Source organism: Meles meles, chromosome X (assembly GCF_922984935.1).
Source record: "Meles meles chromosome X, mMelMel3.1 paternal haplotype, whole genome shotgun sequence".
NCBI lineage: Eukaryota > Metazoa > Chordata > Mammalia > Carnivora > Mustelidae > Meles > Meles meles.
The window spans coordinates 34395678-34421428 of NC_060087.1; the positions used below are offsets into that span (position 1 = coordinate 34395678).

Below are 25751 nucleotides of genomic sequence, written 5' to 3' on the forward strand. Positions count from 1 at the left end.
CACGCATTACACCCATGGAACTCTTTACTGAAATGTTCACGATCCCTCCAGACAGAGAACCCGAAAACTGAGTAGTGGTTTAATTTGGAGTAACATTCTCCCAAATTTAAAAAACTGAGTATAAATTTCCATAAGTTGAAAGTACCATTTATGTTTCCTTTTGGTGCCTTGAATTTAAACCACCGCTCTGCCTCGTCGTCTCTCCTTTTGCATTTGGTCTCTGACTCCACACCATATGTGTGTTTTAATATTGAAGAAGACAAATGTAATAGCCATATATACTAGTCAAAACACAGATGCATCCTATTTCTTCTTTAGACTGCTAAAGTTGCTGCCTCTGACTGGACGTTTTTACACTGCTTGCCCAGAAAGCCAGAAGAAGTGGATGATGAAGTGTTTTATTCTCCACGATCACTAGTATTCCCAGAGGCTGAAAACAGGAAGTGGACAATCATGGTAAGCAAGAAATGGGGAATGGAAGCTAAGAAGAAGTTCTCTGTGTGGCCCTAACTTGGTCATTCATGCCTTTTGGTAAATAATAAGCAACTGAGATTATCTACCTATATGACTTACTCATATGGCATCTATTTTTTCCCAGAAAGCTCATAATAGATTATTATTGCTTCTTAGCATTTATATTGCATTTTTTTTTTTTTTTTTTTTTTAAAATATTTTATTTATTTGACAGAGAGAAATCACAACTAGGCAGAGAGGCAGGCAGAGAGAGAGGAGGAAGCAAGCTCCCCGCAGAGCAAAGAGCCCGACGCGGGGCTCGATCCCAGGACCCTGGGATCATGACCTGAGCCGAAAGCAGAGGCTTTAACCCACTGAGCCACCCAGGTGCCCCTATATTGCATTTTTAATGGTATAAAATTGATGTCCTTCCAAATACATATACTTTATTTTATTGCTTTTTTTTTTTTTTTTTAAGAAAGCGAGAGTGAGCAAGAGTGAGCCGGGGGCGGGGCAGAGGAAGAGGAAGAGAGAATCCCAAGCAGGCCCCATGCTAAGTGTGGAGCCCCAGGCTGGGCTCAGTCTCATGACCCTGAGATCATGACCTGAGCTGAAATCAAGATTTGGGTGCTCATCCGAATGAGCCACCCAGGTGCCCCCAAATATATCTATTTTAATAAAAATTGAGGCTGCTCTTAATCAGCCTGAACACCAGCCACCATTGCCTGACAACCATTATATTGTATAATTCTTACTTTACAGTCCCCTTGTTAATATTTATAGAGATTCCTAATTCAGTGCCTGGCACAAAATGAGTATTTAAAGAAATCTTATTTCCTTTCTCTTTTCTTCATGACTTACTTAGATCATTGTTTTGGTTCTCTACTTGACTTTGGCTCTATAGATATACCTGCTTTAGGTACTGAACATTTCCAGAACTGCAACAAAACTAATCTTAAAAAATACTGTTCCACTTAACATAAGTTTCATCTTCATCACTGCTATTCTAGGAAATATTAACCTTACATCTGTGTGTTACAATAGTTCAAGCATCACCTTCTTCTCTGAAAAACCGACATTCATGTGTCATAATTTAGTACCACTGTTTTTTGTTTTGTTTTGTTTTGTTTTTAGTTTTTAGTGATTTAACTGATTTCAATTACTGTACCAGCTGGGGTCTTACTGGCAAACAGAGGCCACTCTAGGAAAGATAAAAAGATAATATAGGAATTTATTAAGAGACATTTAGCAGTGCCCAGAATCTCTGGGGAAAGAAGGTGCAGCAAATCATTCCTGGATATCACATAATCTGAAACAACACACGCAGGAAAATCACCCAACAACATTGTGGTTCTTTAGTAGCCAAACAGCACTGACAAAGCTATGCAAAGCCTGGTACCTAAGACCCCTGAAACTAAATGTCAGATACTCCATTATCGCTGCCCCAGCTGAACCAGATACCCCCCATCTGCTTAGACCAGAAGATCTAATCTCTCAGACGATGGCTTTCCTTAGGGCTCTCAGACTTGAGTACATACAGTTGAATGTCATGTCTGCACTGCGGCTTTTGGGAAAAGTGGTTTATAACTTTCAAATTCTGGAGTACAGAAAAATGAGCTGGAAAAGACTCTGGTAATTTTTTTATCTAATGGGAATTCATTTTCTCTAAATGGGAATAGATAGGGTTATTTTCTCTAAATGGGAATCGATAGGGTTATTGTGAGCATTAAAATAATACATGTAGAGCATTTAGTATGGTATCTAATATACTGTAAGTATTATTATAATTATTATCACTGACATCGTCTTCATTGTTGACCTAATACAATGACCAGGAGGGTTTTGAGCTCCACTATGGCTGCTTGAAAGCCTATCATGATTTCTTTTCCAATGGAAAGTTATATGTCAGGTCTAAATTTGTCATATCTAATAGGAGGGATGATTTTGTTTTTACTGTACCCTCCAGCTGGCCACCTCAGGACACTAGCTTTGGCCAAAATGGCAACTGCCATGTTATCTAGACCAGTGCTTCCAAAGCTTTTTTTAAAAATTTTTTTATTATATTAGTCACCATACAGTACTTCATTAGTTTTTGATGATGTATTGTTACATGATTCATTTTTTGCATATAACACCCAGTGCTCCATGTAATACATCCCCTCCTTAATACCCATCACCAGGCTCACCCACCCCCCTTCTCCCCTCTAAAACCCTCAGTTTGTTTCTCAGCATGTATAGTCTCTCATCATTCATCTTCCCCTCTAATTCACCTCCCCTTCATTTTTTCCTTCCTTCTCCTAATGTCCTCCATGCTATTCCTTATGTTCCACAAATAAGTGAAACCATATGATAATTGTCTTTCTCTGCTTGACTTATTTCACTTAGCACAATCTCCTCCAGTTCCAGCAATGTTGATGCAAATGTGGGGTATTCATCCTTTCCGATGGCTGAGTAATATTCCATTGTATATATACCACATCTTCTTTATCCATTCGTCTGTTAAAGGACATCTTGGCTCCTTCCACAGTTTGGCTATTGTGAACATTGCTGCTATGAACATTGGGGTGCATGTAGCCTTTCTTTTCACTACATCTGTATCTTTGGGTAGTGTAGTATAATTGCTGGGTCATGGGATAGCCTTAACTTTTTGAGGAATCTCCACACTGTTTTTTCCAAAGTGGCTGCACCAACTTGCATTCCCACCAACAGTGTAAGAGGGTTCCCCTTTCTCCTCATCCTCTCCAGCATTTGTTGTTTCTTGCCTGGTCAATTTTTGCCATTCTAACTATATGAATCACCTAGGGATCTTGTTAAAGTGCAGATAGATTCAATAGGCCCCACGATGGGGCCGAAGATCCAGCATTTCTAACAAGCACCTAGGTAATGCAGATGTTGCTGTCCTGGAGACCACATTTTGAGTAGCAAAGATCTAGATGGCAAAAAAGAAAATGTGAGCTCTTCCACAGCATACCCCAGGAAGAGGCATGGCAAAAAATTTTCCTCAAGCTCTAGTCTTTCTCAGAAGATGACTGAAGTTACAAAGATAAATCAACGCAAATCTGTTAAAACATGACCTTTGCAGAAATTCAGTGGGGAAAAATTAAAAGAAATGTTGCTAAAATATCATTTATGGAGATGTTCTGCACTTCTGAATTTTTATTTTATTTTATTTATTTGACAGAGAGAATTCACACTAGGCAGAGAGGCAGGCAGAGAGAGAGGAGGAAGCGGGCTCCCTGCGGAGCAGAGAGCCCGATGTGGGGCTCAATCCCAGGACCCTGGGATCATGACCTGAGCCGAAGGCAGAGGTTTTAACTCACTGAGCCACCCAGGCACCCCTGCACTTCTGAATTTTTGAAGATCTTATTAAACAACATCTTTAAATTGAATTTACTTAAAAAATTAAATACATCATGTATTCACATTATTGAGATGCTTAGGATATATATATATATGTATATATACATATAGATAGATAGATACACACACATACATAAACAAAGGGAAATCTTACGTCCACCTATTTTCCATCTGCCTAAGATATATCACCATCTCTCCATACCCTACCTTCCTGAAGTGCCCACTATTATTAGGGGAAAATATATTTCAAAGCAAACAAGAGGCATAGCCATGTTAAAATGAAGGTAGAGCATGTAAAAATAGAAAGAATATTGCCTGGGAGTGAGGAGACTTGTACCCTAGATGCGTTCTTTATATACTGCATACTTTCTATACTTTTTTATCTTCAGTTAGCCAGCATATACTTTATATATTTTATATCGTCTTTAATGCTCGTCCACTCTGCCATCTTGGATAAGTATTACCTCTCTGGGTCCTGGTTTCCTCACAGATAAGATCAACAGATCAAACTATACAGATGGCAAATGATTTGTAATCATAGGGTCCTCAATCTCACCAATAGGCTACTCAAGTTATCCATGTTCAGAAGGTTCTAAGCCTGCCTGTGGTCTCAGAAAGAAAGTGGCATAACTGACCAGTGACACCTGACATGGATTCCGGAAGAGAGGTGGTGACACACATGCTACACTCTTCAATTCTCTGAGCTAGAGACTGGAGGGCCCATTGAGTGAAGTTCATGTTGGCAGTCGCATACTATGCATCTACTGGGTGCTGGTCCCTCTGCCAGGCATTGGAGATTAAAAAAAATAGTGTGTAGTCCCCACTTAGCCTGTACAATTCATAGGAATGTGATATTTTCAGGAGAGATGAGACCCTAAAGATTGTCTAGTCTAAATTCCTATTTTACATGGAAAGAAATGATTCTTAGGTAACTCATTTAGAACGGCATTTAGGCTCAACACTACTGAGATAGATTTCTCTGGGATGTTCTAAAGGCACAATACTTGTTTTCCTCTAGAAATTCCCTATCCAGTGCAATAGCTACTAGGCACTTGTGGCTATTTCTATTAAATTTAAACTAATTAAACTATAATGAAATGTAAGAGTGTATTCCTCAGACATACTAAGTACATTTTAAGTGCTCAGTAGCCACACATGGCTGGTGGCTACATTATTTGTATCTGACAGCACAGACATAGAACATCTTGATAATTGCAGAATATTCTACTGGACAGGACTACTGTCTAGAGAACGATTTCCACACATAATTTCATTTAAAATCAGGATGGAAGAAGAAAATAAAAATACAATCTAGCCTCAAGTTCTAACATGTCCATAATGACTGATAGCAAATACATAACTAAATAGGGTGGGGCTTGCTCCAAAAGCATATAACTTTTTTTTATTAACGTATAATGTATTATTTGCTTCAGGGGTACAGGTTTATGATTCATCAGTCTTACACAATTCACAGGGCTCACCATAGCACATGCCCTCCCCAGCAAATGCATATTCTTTCAGTACTTAGAGGAGCTTTTCAAGGCCTCCATGTTGGGTGAATTCTAGCTGTGCTGTTCAGAACACTCTAGGAATCATATCATTCTCTCCATAGTGCACAAGCCTTTGGATCCCTTTGTTTTATTTTGTTTTTTAAACATACCCTCTCCTTCCCAAGAAGGTTGCTTTTGTATTTTTCAGTAATTAGAAAGGTTGTAGAACTCATAAAATGTCAGGTACCTTTCTTCCTCCGCCTGCAATTATTACTGTGGACCTGAAGTAACCTAAAGGGACTGAGCAGTAGAGCGGATACTTCAAAGCACTGCTATCAGGATGATCGTTAGATATGCAACACCACTGCAAATCTAATTCACAGTATTTTAGTACTTTATTTCTCTCCAAATTAGGGGTGACAGATCAAATACAGGATACCCAGTTAAATTGGAATTTTAGCTAAAGAACAAATAATGGTTTAGTATACGTATGTCCCATGCAATATTTGGAACATACCTACAGTTTTTTAAAAAATGTTGCTTTCTTAAATGCCAATTTAACTATCTGTATTTATTTATTTATTTATTTAACCAAATCTGGCAACTCTACTCCAAGTTGACTTTATAAGATTTAATATTTGAAAATAAATTTGACACTTGCAATGACCATTAACAATTAAAAAATAACTGAGATGTGATCCTAAAAACCCATAAAGAAGCTTAAAATATTTTACCTGGAAGGTGTTCTTATCCTAGAGTTTGGCCTTCCTAATTTCTTCTTGTCATTCAAATCTCAAATGTCATTCCTTTAACAAGGCCTTCACTGGCCACCCACTCTTTTTTCTTAAATTTTATTTTATTTTTTCAGTGTTCCAAGATTCATTGTTTATGAATCACACCTAGTGCTCCATGCAATACATGCCCGCCTTGATACCCAGCACCAGGCTCACCCAAGCCCCAAACCCCCCTCCCCTCCAAAACCCTCAGTTTATTTCTCAAAGTCCACAGTCTCTCATGGTTTTTCTTTCCCTACGATTTCCCCCAACTTGTTTCTTTTCTCCTTCTCCCAACATCCTCCGTGTTATTCCTTAAACCTCACAAGTAAGTGAAACCATATGACAATTGACTCTCTCTGCTTGACTTACTTCACTCAGCATAATCTCCTCCAGTCCCATCCATGTTGATACAAAAGTTGTGTATTCATCCTTTCTGATGGAGGCATAATATTCCATTGTATATATGGGTCATATCTTCTTTATCCATTCATCTGTTGAAGGGCTTCTTGGCTCTTTCCACAGTTTGGCGACTATGGCCATTGCTGCTACGAACACTGGGATAGAGATGTCCCTTCTTTTTACTGCATCTGTATCTTTGGGGTAAATACCCAGCAGTGCAATTGCAGGGTCATAGGGCAGCTCTATTTTTAATTTTGTAAGGAATCTCCACACTGTTCTCCAAAGTGACTGTACAACTTGCATTCCCACCAAGAGTGTAAGAGCGTTCCCCATTCTCCACATCCTCTCCAACACTTGTTGTTTCCTGTACTGTTGATTTTGACTTCTAACTGGTGTGAGGTGCTATCTCAATGTAGTTTTGATTTGGATCTCCCTGATGCTAATGATGATGAACATTTCTTCATGTGTCTGTTAGCCATTTGTATGTATCTTCTTGTATGTATCTTCTTCAGAGAAGTGTCTGTTCATGTCTTCTGCCCCCTTTTTGATGTGATTATCTGTTTTGTGGGTGTTGAGTTTGAGGAGTTCTTTATAGATCTTAGATATCAGCCCTTTGTCTGAGGTATAATTTTGTGACTATCTTCTCCCATTCCGTCGGCTGCCTCTTTGTTTTTTGTTTTTTTTAAATTTTATTTATTTGACAGACAGAGATCACAAGCAGGCAGAGAGGCAGGCAGAGAGAGAGAGGGGGAAGCGGCTCCCTGCCGAGCAGAAAGCCCGATGCGGGGCTTGATCCCAGGATCCTGGGATCATGACCTGAACCGAAGGCAGAGGCTTTAACCCACTGAGCCACCCAGGCGCCCCTGCCTCTTTGTTTTGTTGACTATTTCCTTTGCTACCCACTCTTAAAGAGGTTCTTCAGCCTCCTTTATTACACTTTTTACTTTTTATTTTCTTTAAAGATTTTAAAAATTTATTTGAGAGAGACATAGGGCTCGATCCCAGGACCCCAGGATCATGACCTGAGCCAAAAGCAGACATTTAGTCCACTGAGGCACTCAGGTGCCCCTCCATTTTTTATTTTACTTATTAATGACATTTATCCCGACTTGGTATTTTCTTGTTTGTTGCCTGTCCCTCTACTATAATGAAAACGCCTTCATAAGAGCATCGATCTTGTCTATAATGCTCTTTGTTATACCTGGAAAAGTGCATGACACCCTATATTTGTGCTCAAAACATTTTTTGTAGCTTCTAGAATATAGGTGATATAGGGTATTGCTTCTAGATATAGGGTATTGCTTCTAGAATACCGACTTTGGAAATCAAGTTAAAATTCTGACTCTCTATGTGATCTTAGGCAAGTCCAGTTTATTCATATGATAATGGAGATAAAAATAGAAATAACTTCATAAGTTTATGAGGATTAAATGAGGTAAGAGTCATCTAAGCTTAGTGGTTAAGATCTAAGGGACAGGCAGATGCAAATCCACCCCCTACTACTACCACTCAGGAAAATACCTACACCTTCCTCTCTCTTACCACTTCACACAAGTAGGGAAGGATATGAAGTGTTATGGTGCACATAAAGCACTCAATACAGGGCCCAACACATGGTAACTGTTCAGTAAATACATTCAATGAATACCTATGAAATAGAAAACCTGCATTTCTGGTTAGGCTAGGGACACATGTATAGTATGGTCAAAAGGAGACAGTAAGAACCTATAAGGGAGTAAAATCACCTCCTAAGGGTGAAGTCAGAGAAACCTGAGTCCAAACCCAGTTGTGTACTATCTATTTTTTCCAGGAATTTTCCATATACAAATGATAGTAACAGAAGTTACCTTAGAAGCTTATTGCATTAAATGAGACAATGGATAGACATTTCTACCTAGCAGCACCTAGCACAGTGCCTAGCAAATATTTCTTAAGTGACCAACATATGATAAGGCATTTATTCCGGTACACAGTAAGACTCAATAAGCATTTGTGGTGGTTGTTTCCGATATTATTACTATTGTCATTATTGTTGAAGCTGGGAAGAGTAGAAGTGCAAATTACCATTTGTGGGTCACAGCCTAATGGGAAGCTATACTCTTGATTAAAAATATTCCTTCATGAGGACCCAGATTCAGGCAGACATTATTTGTTAGCCCAAACAATTTACTTTTCTTACTCTACATCTGATTGATTCTAAACTTCTCTAGGTTACAAGTGACCAAACCACAGCATAAACATCAGGATGAGAGGGATTATATTTCTCTAAAACCAACCAATACCTAGGTTTCACTTATGACTGGAAAATCCAATCATGGCTACCACCATGGTATCTCATTTCAACTCTCTTACCCGCTAGTTCTGGAATGAGGCCTAAGTAAGCATGGCGTTTCTGAATTTATTTGGGTCGGCCTGATCCTTCCAGACCTTCCTCTATCCAAATAAAAATAAATATTAATTTAGAACTGTCCCCTTATCATTTCCTTGGGAAAACACATTTTAACCACAGGCCTTCAAAGCAGCAATCCATTTCCTCTTCCTTAGATCCCTAAGCAGAGTCTTGCTAATATTTGCCCATTTCTTTCTCTTTCTTTGTTGTGTCATCCAGGCTGTCATGGTGTCCCTGCTGACAGATTATTTACCTCAGCTTCAGAAACCAAAGTTTTGATGTAGTGATGTTTGTCAAGAGAGAAACAATGTTCTTCAGTAACTGAAAAGTCAACTTATGGAGGAAGGAGAAGAGAATCTAAGAAATAAACAAATCTTGATACACAGTATAGGTGAATGATGTGATATTGCTTTCCCATTGTCAAACCTTCCTAAAGGCCTTAATTTAAGCACCGATGTACTATAATACATGGCTTGACTTGGTTTAAACTCTCTAATGCACAATTTCGAGTTACATTTGGGTATCATATTAATAGTCGTGTGCACTTGCTTCAACTAAACATAAAATACTGTGTTCATAATGCATAATGTCTAAGCCATTAAATGTAATATATGCTTATTACCTTAATAAATTATCACTCGTGCTAATTTGTAAGTAAACATTTACCAGGCAGTCAGCTGCTGTTAGATCTGTGGGCTGTGTTCATATCCCCCAGGATAAACAAGGAAGCCAAATGATCCATCTTGCTGATGTAGTACAGTTTTCAGGCAAATGAGGTGGACAGACATTCACTTATGCATAGAGGAAATAATGAAATTCTCAGAAAACAGCTATAACGGTGCCCAAACTCGAGTTTTTTTTCTGGTTATATGTGGGAAGGATTTTTCAAAAGCACACACCTCTTCTCTGTAATGAACATTTAATGTCAAAAGCCTAAAGAAGCCTTTGTGGACAAGTGGCAAAACCATGGAAACCTAGGTGGGAACATAAGATCCGTTGCAGAGTGGTATTTTTGTAGGTTCAAATTCTGTAGCAGAAGCAATTTAATTTTTTCATGTTTGTGCCTATTGTGCATTTACTCACACCCCACGCTGGATGTGCCTATAAATACACTGCTTGCCACATTTTAGTCCATTCTTTTCTCTACAATTTTTAACCAGGATAACAAAAATTTGCATCACTGGATGATTATAATGTAATTAAGGCTACATGCTTTTGTGGGTGATCAAAATTTGTATTGTTGTATTATTATGATACAAATTAAACATTTTTAGTCAAAATATTAAATAACATAAGTGGAACTTTAAAAAAATAATGTATTTCACAGAGGATAAAAAAATCACCATCTTTATGTTCTGTCTCTACTATTAGAAAAATGTTTCCAGGCTGGTTGACAGATATTCTTTAGCAGATAGCTATGACTTAAATGAGCAAGAGATGAATTACAAATTAGATTTGCAATGAACATGCAATAAAATATATTTTTAGGGAGAAAAGGCAGATAATGTTACAAGAGAAAAATCCACTTTTTCTAGTAAATATCAAAGTTGACTTTCTTGTCTATGGTAACTTCTTGGGACCACTCAAGAAAGAAAGAATGGAGTTTAACAGACTATCTTTCAGTAGAGAGTATAGAATGATTTAACCAGAAGGTGCCATATACACTGTGGAAGCTCTCCCTCAAACTACCTATATATAAAGGACATAATCCTAAGTATACTTCCACTATCTAAATGGTTGCCCATGGTAATGACCTCTCTTTACGGGTTACTCTTGAACCAAATGGAAGGTATATTCTTCACTCAATCAAAAATAACTTCTAATCATTTTCTTGTCATAATGTAATCACTTTATCTCAATAAGTCCCAAAGTTTTCTTTTTTGTATACACCAATTTAATATCTTTCTCAACATAAAACTATAGGAATTTATTTGCTTTCTTAACTTTTCATCTTACAAAGATATTAGTTATAACGTTAGGAATAAAGAAAACAGGGAAGGAAGATATAGCCTTAATTTTTCCAAAGCTATTTTTAATCTCCTATTTTTACTTTTTATGTTTTCTTCCCTCATCACCTTTTCTGTATATCTACTGCATCAGCAAAGATTAATGAAAACTCCAGCAATGACCCGTGGGTCTCTGGTATATAATAGATCCTATCCACTTAATATAACTGGCTAAAGATTTCCTTTCTTCCAGGCTTTCTCCACTGCAGTATTGGAAGTAAAACATCAAGTAATTACACTGCAATGATTTCAGTGTTGGAGAAGAATTAACAGGGTTTTTTCCCCCCAATTTTAAGTTTCTAGGAACTTAAGACAAGTAATTCATTGTCAAATATTTCTAACTGATATTGCATTAATAACTTAACTATAGTAAAATACCCAGGCAAATCTGCACAGATTAGCATGGCAATGCTATGTTAGACCTCCTACACAAGCAAGTGACCCTAGAACCTCAGTTAAAATGGCGGGGACCCCTTAGTCCAATGCCAAAGTGTCAAGGCAAGTCTCCTTATGTGATAAAAATGAACAAAGAATACATACAAAGAAGGTATATACAGAATATATTTGGGGGGGGGGCTTTCTGTTTTGGAAGCTCTCCTCAACATCTAGATTATGGAAATGGTTGAAGTACATCTTGAGACATGACACCACTCAGCAATTTTGTAGCCTTTATGTCTTTTGACAGATATAAAACGTCATATCAAAGAATGGAAAACCAGTTTAGTCACAATGATTAGACTCCTCCAACTGGGAACACCATTACTGATGGTGTTCCACATCACATTACTGATGTGAAACTTGTGCTTTGTGCCAATGTCTCAGGTGAAAGGTGTGAGTAGGGCTGAAACCTGGATTGCACTTCAGTTACCAAGTCTTGTGCTTCCTTACAGGCCTTACAGCCAGGAGAAAGGAGTGACTTTTTAATAAGCTGTCCACCCAGGGGGCACATTTTTCAGCATTTCATAAGCCTGAATACGTGTTTTATTTTAAGGCACACAAAGGGCCAGTATCTGGTAGGGGTGGTCCTACCATCAACTATTTACATTTAGAATTTTTTTCAATACCATCTTTACTTGATTGAAATAAGACACATAGAGACACTTCAGTGTCTTGCCTCAGTTTCTGCCACATTTTCATTAAGACATCACAATGGAAGTAAAAGTGTCTGTTTATTTTTTTATGGCAAATACATGACAGATCATTGAAGCAGAACTTTGAGGTCAACTCTGCTATTCTTTGATCTTTTGAAGAAATTCATCCCTTGTCCTGAAAATTTAGTATCAATTAATGGTAAAAGAATCTTAGTCAATAATGAAGCTGAAAAGAGGAGGGAAATAAAGGTAATTGATCATAAAGGTAGACTTAGAGAACTCAGCAACTTATTGAAATGTAGTAACATTCGTATCATAGGAGTCCCAGAAGATGAAGAGGGAGAAAAGGGGGCAAAAGGTTTATTCAAACGAATTATAGATAAAAACTTCCCTGATCTGGGGAAGGACACAGATGTCAAAATCCAAGGAGCACAGAGAACTCACATTAAATTCAACAAAGGTTGATCATTGCCAAGGCATATCATAGTCAAATTCACAAAATACACAGACAAAGAATCTTGAAGCTACAAGGGAGAAAAAGCCCTTAACCTATAAGGGAAGACAGATGAGGTTCACGGCAGATTTGTTCACAGAAACCCAGAAGGCCAGAAAAAAAGTGGCAGGACATATTCAAGGGGCTGAATGGGAAAAATATGCAGCCAATAATTCAATTTTTTAAGATTGATTTATTTATTAGAGAGAGAGAGCATAAGCAGGAGGGGCAAAGGGAGAAAGAATCCCAAGTAGACTCCACGCTGAGCACAGAGTCTGATGTAGGACTCAATCTCACAACCATGAGATTAGAGCCTGAGCCAAAACCAAGAGTCAGACACTTAACCAATTGTGCCACTCAGGCACCCCTGCAACCAAGAATTCTTTATTCAACAAGGCTGTCATTCAGAATAGGAGAAATGAAGAATTTCCCAGACAACCAAAAATGAAGGGAGTTTGTGACTACTAAACCACCTCTGAAAGAAATTAAAAGGGGGACCCTTTGCGTGGGAAGAAAAACACCAAAAGCAACCAAGACTAGGAAGGACCAGAGAACATCACCAGAAACACTAACTCTACGGGTAACACAATGACATTAAATTCATATCTTTCAATAATCACTCTGAATGTAAATGGACCAAATGCTCCAATCAAAAGACACAGGGTATCAGAATGGGTAAAAAAACAAGATCCATCTATATGCTATCTGTAAGAGTCTCATTTTAGACCCAAAAAAACATGCAGATTGAAAGAAAGGGGATGGAGAACCATCTATCAGGCTAATGGACATCTAAAGAAAGCCAAAGTAGCCATACTAATATTAGACAAACTAGATATATTTACTTAATTTTTAAAGATCTTCTTTGAGAAAGAAAGAGTGTAAGCAGGGGGAGGAACAGAGAGAGAGGGAGGTAATCAGACTTCATGCTGAGTGCAGAATCCAACATGGGGCTTGATCCCACAACTCTGAGATCATGAACTGAGCCAAAACATAAGAGTTTGTGCTTAACTGACTAATACACTTAGGTACCCCCAAACTAGATTTTAAAACAAGAATTGTAACAAGAGATGAAGAAGGGAATTATATCATAATTAAGGGGTCTATCCATCAAGAAGATCTAACAATTGGGGGCACCTGGGTGGCTCAGTGGGTAAGCCTCTGCCTTCGGCTCAGATCATGATCTCAGGGTCCTGGGAACAAGCCCCACATCGGGCTCCCTGCTCAGCAGGGAACCTGCTTCCCTCTCTCTCTGCCTGTCTCTCTGCCTACTTGTGATCTCTCTCTGTCAAATAAATGAAATCTTAAAAAAAAAAACACTTAAAAAAAGGAAGATCTAACAATTGTAAATATTTATGACCCCAACTTCAGAGTACCCAAATACATAAATCAATTAATAATAAACATAAAGAAACTCATTGATAATAATATAATAATAGTAGGGGACTTTAACACCTCACTTACGGCAATGGACAGATCCTCTAAGCAGATCAACAAGGGAACAATGGGTTTGAATGACACACTGGACTGGATGGACTTAACAGAACATTTCATCCTAAAGCAGAAGAATACACATTCTTTTCGAGTGCACATGGGACACTCTTCAGAAGAGATCACACTGGGTCACAAATCAGCCCTCAACAAGTACAAAAAGACCGAGATTATACCACGCTTATTTTCAGACCACAACGCTATGAAACTTGAAGTAACTTGAAGTAAACCACAAGAAAAAAAATGGGAAAGACCTCAAATACATGGAGGTTAAAGAACATCCTACTAAAGAATAAATGGATTAACCAAGAAATTAAAGAAAAAATTTAAAAATCCATGGAAGTAAATGAAAATGAAGACACAACAGTCCAAAACTTTGGGATGTAGCAAAGGCAACCCTAAGAGAGATATATATTGCAGTATGGGCCTTCCTCAAAAAGCAAAAAGAGTCTCAAATATACAACCTAAGCTTATACCTGAAGCAGCTAGGAAAAGGACAGCAAATAAAGCCTACTGACAGCAGAAGATGGGAAAAAATGAAGATTAGAGCAGAAAAAAATTATATAAAACAACAACAACAAAACCAGTAGAACAGATTAATGAAATTAAGAGCTTGTTTTTTGAAAGAATTAATAAAATTGATAAACCTTTTGTCAGACTTACCAAAAAGAAAAGAGAAAGGACTCAAGTAAATAAAATCACAAATGAAAGACACGAGATCACAACCAACACCACAGAAATACAAACAATTATAAAGGAATATTATGAAAAATTATATACAACTAATGAATCATCAAAACTAATGATGGGGCGCCTGGGTGGCTCAGTGGTTTAAGCCGCTGCCTTCGGCTCAGGTCATGATCCCAGGGTCCTGGGATCGAGTCCCGCATCGGGCTCTCTGCTCGGCAGGGAGCCTGCTTCTCTCTCACTCTCTCTGCCTGCCTCTCTGCCTACTTGTGATCTCTGTCTGTCAAATAAATAAATAAAATCTTTAAAAAAAAAAACCAAAAAAAAAAAAACAAAAAAAAAAAACTAATGATGTACTATATGTTGGTTAAAAAAAGGTAAAAATCAAAAAAAAAAAAAAAAGGTAAAAATCAAGAAGTCAATTTCCATAAATAAGAGATAAGTCATAATGTCATCAAATGAAAAGACAGTTTATTTAGTGAATCAAATAAATACTATAAAACAAGGGGAAAAAGGAGAAATTATATGCCAACAAACTGGGCAATCAGAAAGAAATGGAAAAATTCATAAAAACTTACAAACCACCAAAACTAAAATAGGAAGAAATAGAAAACTTGCACATTCAGGCCCAAAACCAGTAAAGAAATTGAATCAGTAATCAAAAATCTCCCCCAAAACAAGAGTTCTGGCCCAGGTAGCTTCCCAGGGGAATTCTACCAAATACTGAAGAAGAATTAATACCTATTCTTCTAAAACTGTTCCCAAAAATAGCAATGGATGGAAAACTTGCAAACTCATTCTATAAAGCCAGCATTACCTTGATTCCAAAACCAGACAAACACCCCACTAAAAAGGAGAATTACAGGCCAATATCCCTAATGAACATGTGTGCAAAAATTCTCAATAAAATACTAGCAAATCAGATTCAAAAGTACATTAAAAGAATTGTTCACCTCAATCAAGTGGGATTTATTCCTGGGCTGCAGGGGTGGTGCAGTATTTACAAATCAATCAACGTGATACACCATATTGGTTAAAAAAAAAAAAAGGATAAGAGCCATATGATCATATCAATAGATGCAGAAAAAGCATTTGACAAAATACAGTGTTCTTTCCTGATAAAATCCTCAACAAAGTAGGGATAGATGGAATATACCTCAACATCCTAAAGGCCATATACAAATGACCCAGAGCTAATATCATCCTCAATGGGGAGAAACAGATACTTTCACCCTAGGATAGGGAACAAGGATCATCATAAACAGTGACAAGGATCATCTTTGTCAGGAACAGGATAAGGATGTCTACTCTCACCACTACTACTTAACATAGTACTGGAAGTCCTAGCCTCAGCAATCAGACAGCAAAAATAAATAAAAGGCATCCAAATGGGCAAGGAAGAAGCCAAATGTCAACTATTTGCAGATGACATGATACCTTATGTAGAAAACCCAAAAGACTCCACCAAAAAATTGCTAAAACTCACACGAATTCAGGTAAGTTGAAGGATATAAAATCAATGTGCAGATATCTGTTGCATTTCTATACACCAATAACAAAGCAGCAGCAGAAGAAGTCAAGGAATCAGTCCTATTTGCAATTGCACCAAAAATACTAAGATATCTAGGAATAAACCTAGGAATAAACTAAAGAGATAAAAGATCTGTACTATATTGGGGTGCCTGGGTGGCTCAGTGGGTTAAGCCTCTGCCTTTGGCTCGGGTCATGGTCTCAGGGTCCTGGGATCGAGCCCTGCATCGGGCTCTCTGCTCAGCAGGGAGCCTGCTTCTCCCCTCTCTCTCTGCCTGCCTCTCTGCTTACTTGTGATCTCTCTCTCTCTCTCTCCATCAAATAAATAAATAAATTCTTAAAAAAAAAGATCTGTACTATAGAACTCTTATGAAAGAAATTGAAAAGGACACAAAGAGACAGAAAAGCATTCCATGCCCATAGATCAGAAGAACAAACATGGTTGAAATGTCTATTCTACCCAAAGCAATCTACACATTTAATGCAATCCCAATGAAAATACCACCAGCATTTTTCACAGAGCTAGAACAAAGAATCCTAAAATTTCTATGGAATCACAAAAGACCCTGAATAGCCAAAGCAATTCTGAAAGATAAGAACAAAACTGGAGGCACCATGATTCCAGATTTCAAGCTCTATTATGGTTTATATTACAAAACTGTAGTCATCAAGACAGCATGGTACTGGCACAAAAACAGACACATAGATCAATGCAACAGAATAGAGAACCCAGAAATGGACCTACAACTATATGGTCAACTAATCTTTGACAAGGCAGGAAAGAATATCCAATGGAAAAAAGACAGTCTCTTCAACAAATGATATTGGGAAAATTGGACAGCAACATGAAGAATGAAACTGGACCACTTTCTTACATCAAACACAACAATAAATTCAAAATGGATGAAAGACCTACACGTGAGATAGAAAACCATCAAAATACTAGAGGAGAATGCAAGCAGTAACCTCTTTGACCTCAGCCATAGCAACTTCTTACTAGACATGTCACTGGAGGCAAGAGAAACAAAAGCAAAAATGAACTATTGGGACTTCATCAAGATATAAATCTGCACTGTGAAGGAAACAATCAACAAAACTAAAAGTCAGCCTATAGAATGGGAGAAGATATTTGCAAATGACATATCTGATAAAGGGTTAGTATCCAAAATCTCTAAAGAACTTAATCAAACATGACCCAAAAAACAAATAACTCAGTTAAGAAATGGGTAAAAGACATGAATAGACACTTTCCAAAGAAGACATCCTGATGGCCAACAGACTGATGAAAAGATGCTCAACATCACTCATCATCAGGAAAATACAAATCAAAACCACAATGAGAGACTTCACACCTGTCAAAATGACTAATTAACAACACAAGAAACAACATGTGTTGGCGAGGATATAGAGAAAGGGAAACACTCTTGCACTGTTGGCAGGAGCTCAAATGCTGCAGCCACTTCGGAGAACAGTTTGGAAGTTCCTCAAAAAGTTAAAAACAGAACTATCCTATGATCCAGCAATTTCACTGCTAGGTATTTACCCAAAGGAAACAAAAATACAGATTCAAAGTGGATACATGCATCCTGATGTTTAATGCAACATTATCAACAATAGCTAAACCATGGAGAGAGCCCAAATGTCCATGGACTGATGAATGGGTAAAGAAAATGTGGGGTGTGTGTGTGTGTGTATAATATGTGTAGATATAGTATGTGTGCATATATATGTATATATAATATGCATATGTGTACATACATATATATATATATATAAAATGGCATATTAGTCAGCTATCTTGTTTTTGCAATGACATGGATGGAACTAGAATGTATTATGCTAGGTGAAATAAGTCAGTCAGGGAAAGACAAATACCATATGATCTCACTCATTTGTGGAATTTAAGAAAGAAAACAGATGAATATATGGGAAGGGGGAAAAGAAAAAAAGGAGAGAGGGAAACAAACCATAAGAGACTCTTAATGGTAGAGAACGAACTGAGGGTTGATGGGTACGGGATGGGCTAGATGGGTGATGGGTATTAAAGAGGGCACTCATTGTGAGGAGCACTGGGTAGTGTATGTAAGTGATGAATCACTGAATTCTACACCAGGAACCAATATCGCACTGTATGTTAACTCAAATTAAAAAAAAAAAGAGGGGCACCTGGGTAGCTCAGTCAGTTAAGAATCTGCCTTCAGCTCAAGTCACGATCCCAGGGTCCTGCTTAGCAAGGAATCTCCTTCTCCCTTTCCCTCTGACACCTGCCCCACTCATGCTCTCTCTCTCAAATAAATAAATAAGTAAATAAAATCTTTTTTAAAAAAAGAATCTTGATTTCCATCAACAGATGAATGGATAAAGATGTGATATATATATACAATGGAATACTGTGCAGCCATCAAAAGAAACGAAACTTTGCCATTTGTGACAACGTGGATGGAACTAGAGGGTATTATGCTTAGTGAAATAAGTCAATCAGAGAAAGACAATTATCATATGATCTCCCTGATTTGAGGAAGTTGAGAGGCAATATAGGGGGTTTGGGGGGTAGGAAAAGAATAAATGAAACAAGATGGGATCAGGAGGGAGACAAATCATAAGAGACTTTTTTTTTTTTTTAAGATTTTATTTATTTATTTGCCAGAGAGAGATCACAAGTAGGCAGAGAGGCAGGCAGAGAGGCAGGCAGAGAGAGAGGAGGAAGCAGGCTCCCTGCAGAGGAGAGAGCCCGATGCGGGGCTTGATCCCAGGACCCTGAGATCATGACCCGAGCCGAAGGCAGCGGCCTAATCCACTGAGCCACCCAGGCGCCCCTCATAAGAGACTCTTAATCTCACAAAACAAACTGAGGGTTTCTGGGGAGAGGAGGGTAGGGAGAGGGTGGTTGGGTTATGGACATTGGGGAGGGTATGTGCTATGGTGAGTGCTGTAAAGTGTGTAAACTTGGCGATTCACAGACCTGTACCCCTGGGGCTAATAATACATTATATCTTAATAAAAATAAAAATTTTTTTTTTAAAAAAAGAATCTTGATCAGAGCAAATGGAAGTGAATTCCTGATATGGATGAAATCTTTTCAATTTCAATAATGCCTGAGTTCTATCAATGACACCAAACTTAATTTTTTTAAATCCTTCACTGAATTTTTATTCTTCCCTCTTTATAAACCATGTGCTTGAAATTTCCAAACTTTAGTAAATTTATAGCTATTATTTCACTTCTCTCTACCCATGAACGTGGCTGAACAGAATTAATAAATATTTACCAGAAGGCATTTAGATATTCAAATGATAGAAATTTATATAATAGGAATGTAGGAAATAATGGAAATATATGAATGCTTGGGTCTGCCTTCCCTCCATGCTTAGACCAAGGAAATAGTGGTCATAGTACCCTTCACCTTGGAATTATTTGGTTTGCATTAGGTATGTTCTTTTTTTTTTTTTTAATTTCTTTTCAGAGTAACAGTATTCATTGTTTTTGCACCACACCCAGTGCTCCATGCAATTCTAATCAATGCTTTTGTAAAGCTTGTTCCCGAAGAATGCAAGTGTAACAATTGCCTTGTGGAGCAAAATAATTAGCCAAATGAATTTTTAAATTGAAATGAAGTTTAGAAATAAGCCAGACTATCCTTTCATTTTGCAGGAACAGAAAATAGGAAATAAGAACAAAATGTTCCTGGAGTAGAAATATATTCTATAAGAAGGGATAATGCCTATGTTCAACACCCTCTGCAAACTATCTGGGATCCTACAAATGTAGCCACTTGAGCTGATTTACCTTATAGACTGAGTGGAGAACAGAAAGCTGGCTAGTCCAAGATTATTGTTCTGTGAGGCCAAGGGAAAGAGAGGAGAAATCATACCAAGGCAAGCATGGATATAGATATCCAGGGATATGAACAGAGATCAAAAAAATATTGAGGTAATAGATACTGTTGGTGCCCCATCCAGATCCCTTTTATCTAGGTTTGCCCATCCGCCATCTGCTGTGAGGGTTGTCTGCTAATGGCTCAGAACTGCCCTGAAGTGCTACCCTCAGCTATCAGGAACCACTTGGCTCAAGAGATTAGGCTCTCACCCTCATCCCACTACCAGCAGCCCACAGTCAATAAGGGACTGAGAGAGGGGTATAGAAAGACTTGGCTCCCTTCCCTCCAGGTAGGATCAACTGTGGTAAAACTCATGCTCCAGAACTCCACATAGGATCAGGTTGAAGTTAGGATCTGTTTAAGAATATGTCCTTAAAAAAAAAGAATATGTCCTTGGTTAGCATCCCCTACTGCTTAACCTGTGTCCTTTCTCCTGAGAATGCTTTGTCAATAGATTACTTGCACAAGAATCCCCATCTTGGGCTCTGCTTGTAGGGAATCTGATCTAAGATAATCCCTAAATAAGATTTTTTTGAGGTCTATACTGTACCGATCATCCCTCAGACATCAACGGAGGAGGAGAGAGTTAAGAAGCCGTTAGAAAATGGTAAAGAGAGGTACCTGGGTGGCTCAGTAGGTTGAGCCTCTGCCTTCAGTTCAGGTCATGGTCTCAGGGTCCTGGGATCGAGCCCCACATTGGAATCCCTGCTCAGTGGGGAGCCTGCTTCCCCCTCTCCCTCTGCCTGCCTCTCTTCCTGCTTGTGATCTCTGTCTGTCAAATAAATAAATAAAATCTTTAAAAAAAAAAAAGGAAAGAAAATGGTGAAGAGCTTGTGCTTAGCAAGCAAAAACTTCTCTGGTTACTAGGATCAGGCTTTCTTAGAAGGAAGCAGAACATTATACATAGCAAATAATATTTTCCTGCCACATGTACAAATTCCTAATAAAGAATTTATTAGCCGTATGGAATAGAAGACCAATTTGCTTTCCCCACAGTAGAGTAGAGCTAACTGGCACAATATTTCTGGTATATTTCTGTAACATTTTAGTATCTTTATAGACTTAGTTTAGTTAGCCTGCCCTTTGTGTTTGCTTCTTGACTTCCCCCAAGGCTTCTTATTCAGCAGGTCTGGATTGGGACCTGAGAATGTGTTTTTAACAAGTTCCCAGAAATGCTGATGCTGCTGGTCCAAGGACCACACTTTGAGAGTCATTGGTCTGAGGCGATTCTAAAGACTTAGCTGAAGTATTTTTATCCCTACATCCATAAGCAACCATAACCATTTTTATCCCCAGAACCATAAAGCATTTGACACAACCCAGATACTCTATTAATCTGTCTCTGGAGCTACTGAGGCCTGGATTTCATATCTCCTCTGCCATGTAACACCTATCTCCCTGCTCTTCTTATCTGTAAAATGAGAATAATGATGCTCATCTCATTGTATTTTGGGAGGATAAATGAAGTAACATATATAAGAGTATTTGCCTTAGAGCAAGTGTTAAATAAATATTAGCCCCTTTTTATTTGATCTATTATTTCTAATGCTTTATATTTGTCTTTGGCCCTTCATCACAAAATTATATTCCACCGTCAGAAATATATTGAGTAGAATAGTTGGTGTCCAAAAAAAAATTGCAGGGAGTGAGCTTGCCTTCTGAAGTTGGCAGAACCCAGATGATGCTTCAGTTGAGCTATGTCTCTCTAGGATGTGGGTTGTGAATATGTTAATCCTGGTGAGTGACCTGGCTCTTTACCATGTCAAATCATTGATGCCGACAAGTTCAAAAATCTAATCAAAGTGACTAAATTCTTTGCTTAGAAAAGCATGATGGGAATGTACGTTTGTGTGAAATAAACTAAAGGGCTTTGGCAATTGTTGGACTTGGGGTCTTGTTGATAAAAGGAGAAAGGGATTAGGAAGAACTCTTCAGGATTTATCTGTCTCTGAGGCTAGAACTCAAAGAAAGAAGTTTTCAAACTTTAAAGCAGCAGTTCTTGAACATTTTAGTCTCAGACCTCTTTACACTCTCATAAATTATGAAGATCTCAAAGAGCTTTTGTTTATGTGGGATAATATGTATCTCATATACACAGTAGAAATTAAAACAGAAAGTTTAGAAATAATTATTTATCGATTCATTTAAAAATAACAATAGTAAACCCATTACAGGTTAACATAAATAATATATTTTTATTTAAAAAAATTACTATGTTTTCCCAAAAAAGTTAATGAATATATTGGCTAACTCTATGTTATACTTCTGCACATGTCTTTGATGCCCACCTTAATAGAAGACAGCTGAATTCTCATATCTGCTTCTGCATTCCATCAGTGGTGCTGTGTTGGTTTGAAGTATAGGAGGAACATCCAGCCTTACACAGATAAGTAGTTGAAAAGGGAGGGCTATTTTAATAGCATTTTCAAATAATCATGGATATTCTTTGATGCTACACTGAAACTCCTCAAGTGATAACTCCGTGAAGATTAATTGCAATTTGGAATCTGAAACCACATTAATGAACTTGTCTACACTGTTACATTAAGCTTCATGCCTGTATTGTACTTTGAATAGATTTTTATCCATGTGTGATTCTGCATTGGTCATTTGGAAAATATTAGTTCACTGAATTAAGCAGATCTTCCCAAATGATGGCATATTACATTACATAAAATTTTAAATATCACATTTGTTAATATCACTACTGCTATGGTCTGAATGTGTCCCCCCAAATTTCATATTTTGAAATCCTACCCCCCAAAGATTATGGTATTAGGAGGTGGGGCCTCTGGGAGGTGTTTCAGTCATGAGGGTTCTCCATTCATGAATGGAATTAGTGTCTTTATATATATATATATATATATATATATATAAAGAGAACCCACAGAGCTCCCTCGCCTTTTCTACCATTAGGGCACAGCTAGAAGTCAGCCGTCTATGAATTGGGCAGTGGGCCCTCACCACACTTTGAATCGGCCAGGACCTTAATCCTGTACATCCCAAGCTCCAGGATTGTTAGAAGTAAATTCCTACTGTTTATAAGCTACCCAGTGTGTAGTGGTTTGTTACAGCAGTCCAAATGGACTAAGATAACCCCCTCACCCATTAGAAAAATCTTTAAGTATTGCAAAGCAGACACAAGATTTACACACAAATCTAATTTTCTCTTGGAGGCTCAAATTTTATCTTTGGCAATAAATACTGTCAGTTTATTTCCTTGAAGGGACAGGTTTACCTCATTCATTTTCAAGATATCTGCCAAATACCCAAGACCTAATGACCATAGTTTGTCAGTTGCTGGGTTTTTTTCCCCCCAATTAAAACTGGTGTACCATGCAAAAGGCAGCTAGTTCAACACACAACTCAAGGAACTGCACAGGTGCTTTTCTTCAAGACAATTATAATATTTTGCAATGTTTATGTCTCAGTCATTACACAGAATATTAAAGACATGTGTATTCAAATGTTGAAATTTAATATTATTGATATTAACTGCTTCATCAAGGATATTCATAAATGAATCTGGCTCTTAAGAATACTGCCTGAACATGCTAGTGAAGAATAAAATGACTTTTGGTTCTACTGCTTTGATTTGTGCTAAGCTGTCAGCAGTTTTACCCACCCTTCCTTTTGTACCATCAATTGATACTGCTGGTCCAGAGACCAACCATTGTGAAGCAAGGTCCTATACTGGTCTCAGGGATCCAAGGGAGTCATGTGGGAAGAACTCTGGGGCGCTTATTCCTGATTAAATCACAGCAGCTGCCTGTACTCTGATTTTATCTGTAATTAGTAGCATCCCTAAAAAGATTCTGGCGGAAAATAAAAAGTTTATGACTCACTTCTATAAAGCAAGTCTTGGCTGAACTAACTGTGGATAAAATCCACATTGAAAAAATTTTTTATTTATCCTGTGCATAGCAAGCCGTCTATTGTTTTGAGTGCCAGCTTTGTACCACGCACTGTGTTGGGTACTGGAGATATAGTAATTGACAAGAAGGCCATGGTCCCTGACCACATGGTACTTATAGTCTAGCAGGAGACACAGATAACCAACCATGTGTAATTAGACATTGCAAGAGAGCTAAAGGAAACAAATGGGATGCTCTAATAGAGAAAAAAGGTATGAAAGGATGCATACACATTCAAATCAGTAGTTCTCAAGCTTTGATGAGTATGAGAATGACCTGTAGAGCTAATACAGAATACAGAGGCCCTGAGTTATTGAAGTAGGGAGGCCCTGGGCCTCTGTAGTTTTATCAAGTGATTTTCTAAAATTTGAGCAGTGCTGCTTTAAATACAGTGCCCAGAGCAAGCCTCTCAGAGAAGGTGATCGTAAAACTGAGTCCTGACTGATAAGAATAATTGGGGAGGTGGAAGTGGTGCATTTTCAGTGGATTTGGGTCAGATTTGTCAGAGGCGATGCTAATTCTTCTACAGCTGTAGGCCGAGCTTTAGGGCTGGTAAGTTCATTTATTGCTTAAGTGAGCCCATTCCGTAACTTATTACAAAAATATTTTGTCTCTTTAGTGAACTACAGGTTTCTATAACATAGTTTTATGAGCATAAGTGGTTACCCTAGACATTTTGTATTTATAAGCCTTGTCATAGAACATATCTCTGAAGATCTTATCGCATTAACAAAGGACATAGCACATATCTTTATTTTTAAAAATTTATGCCCCTACTGGCTACTTTCCAACAGTGCCTTTTTACATGGTCACTGGAATGTAAATGTCCTCTGACTTCTCTTTGTTATCTTCCTGAGACTTGTACAGTCATCACGACAATTTGAATTAATTCTCAAAGTGCTTATGCTAATAAGATTAGCTCCCCTCAAGGCTTTTCATTAAATATAATTGTAAAAATTACATTTCTTTAACTAAAATCAGGAAAAGAAATTAAGGTATTTAATTTCTGATTCTCATATAATTAAGTGAAAAATGGAGGATAAGAATATTTCAGCTAGAGGGAATAGTATACAGGCTCGGCCCTGAGGAGAAAAAGGGCTTGGCTTCTTCAAAGAACTGGAAGAAGATGGTTATAGCTAGAGTGTCGTGAGTAAGGGAGAGAGGAACACAAGTCTGGAAAGTTCAACAGGGGTTAGCCCATGTAGGTCTTTGAGGCCAACACAAGGATTTTGGTTTTTATTCTAAATGTAAAGAGAACCCAATGGTAGGACATATCCATTATGAATGTTCTGTGATGACAGTTATGAGTTGAATGTATTATAAAATAGTGTCATTATACACAAATATACTGTTATCTGGATTATCCATGAATCTACTGGATATTTGGTAGGTACGAGTTAGTCCTTAAAGTATACTCAACTATTGACAAACTAGTAAGATGGCATATCTACAACTTGAAAGCTGCAAACTAAATATTGACTGAATTTGAGCCATTGAAGAATCTATAACAGATCTGCTTCTAAAAGGAGGACCCTGGAAGATTGATGTTGACAGAACCAGCTCCAGAATCCTAAGCTCCATTTTATTGGCCCATGAGTCACTCCATCTTTTTATCTCTCCATTGTTAATTCTTGCCTACCCCTGCTTCTTTGAATTCATTTTTTATTAGTCTTTCAATGGGTCACTTTCCCCACTCTCACTTTCTTTCTCCTTGAGAACACATCTTTTTTTTTTTTTTTTTTTGCGAACACATCTTACGTCCACTATAGCCTAATGATAAGAATATGGGCTATTGAAA

The 25751-nt window shown here is 37.8% G+C and overlaps 1 protein-coding gene across 1 annotated transcript in view; it reads left to right on the forward strand.

The window, feature by feature from the left end:
- Positions 1–9817, forward strand: part of OTC (ornithine transcarbamylase) — a 67315-nt gene extending 57498 nt beyond the window's left edge. The window contains exons 9-10 of the mRNA XM_045996287.1: positions 319–456; positions 9087–9817. Of these exons, the coding sequence (XP_045852243.1) occupies positions 319–456; positions 9087–9146 (198 nt within the window). The 3' untranslated portion in view covers positions 9147–9817. The remainder of the gene's footprint in view (positions 1–318; positions 457–9086) is intronic.
- Positions 9818–25751: the final 15934 nt, after the last annotated feature.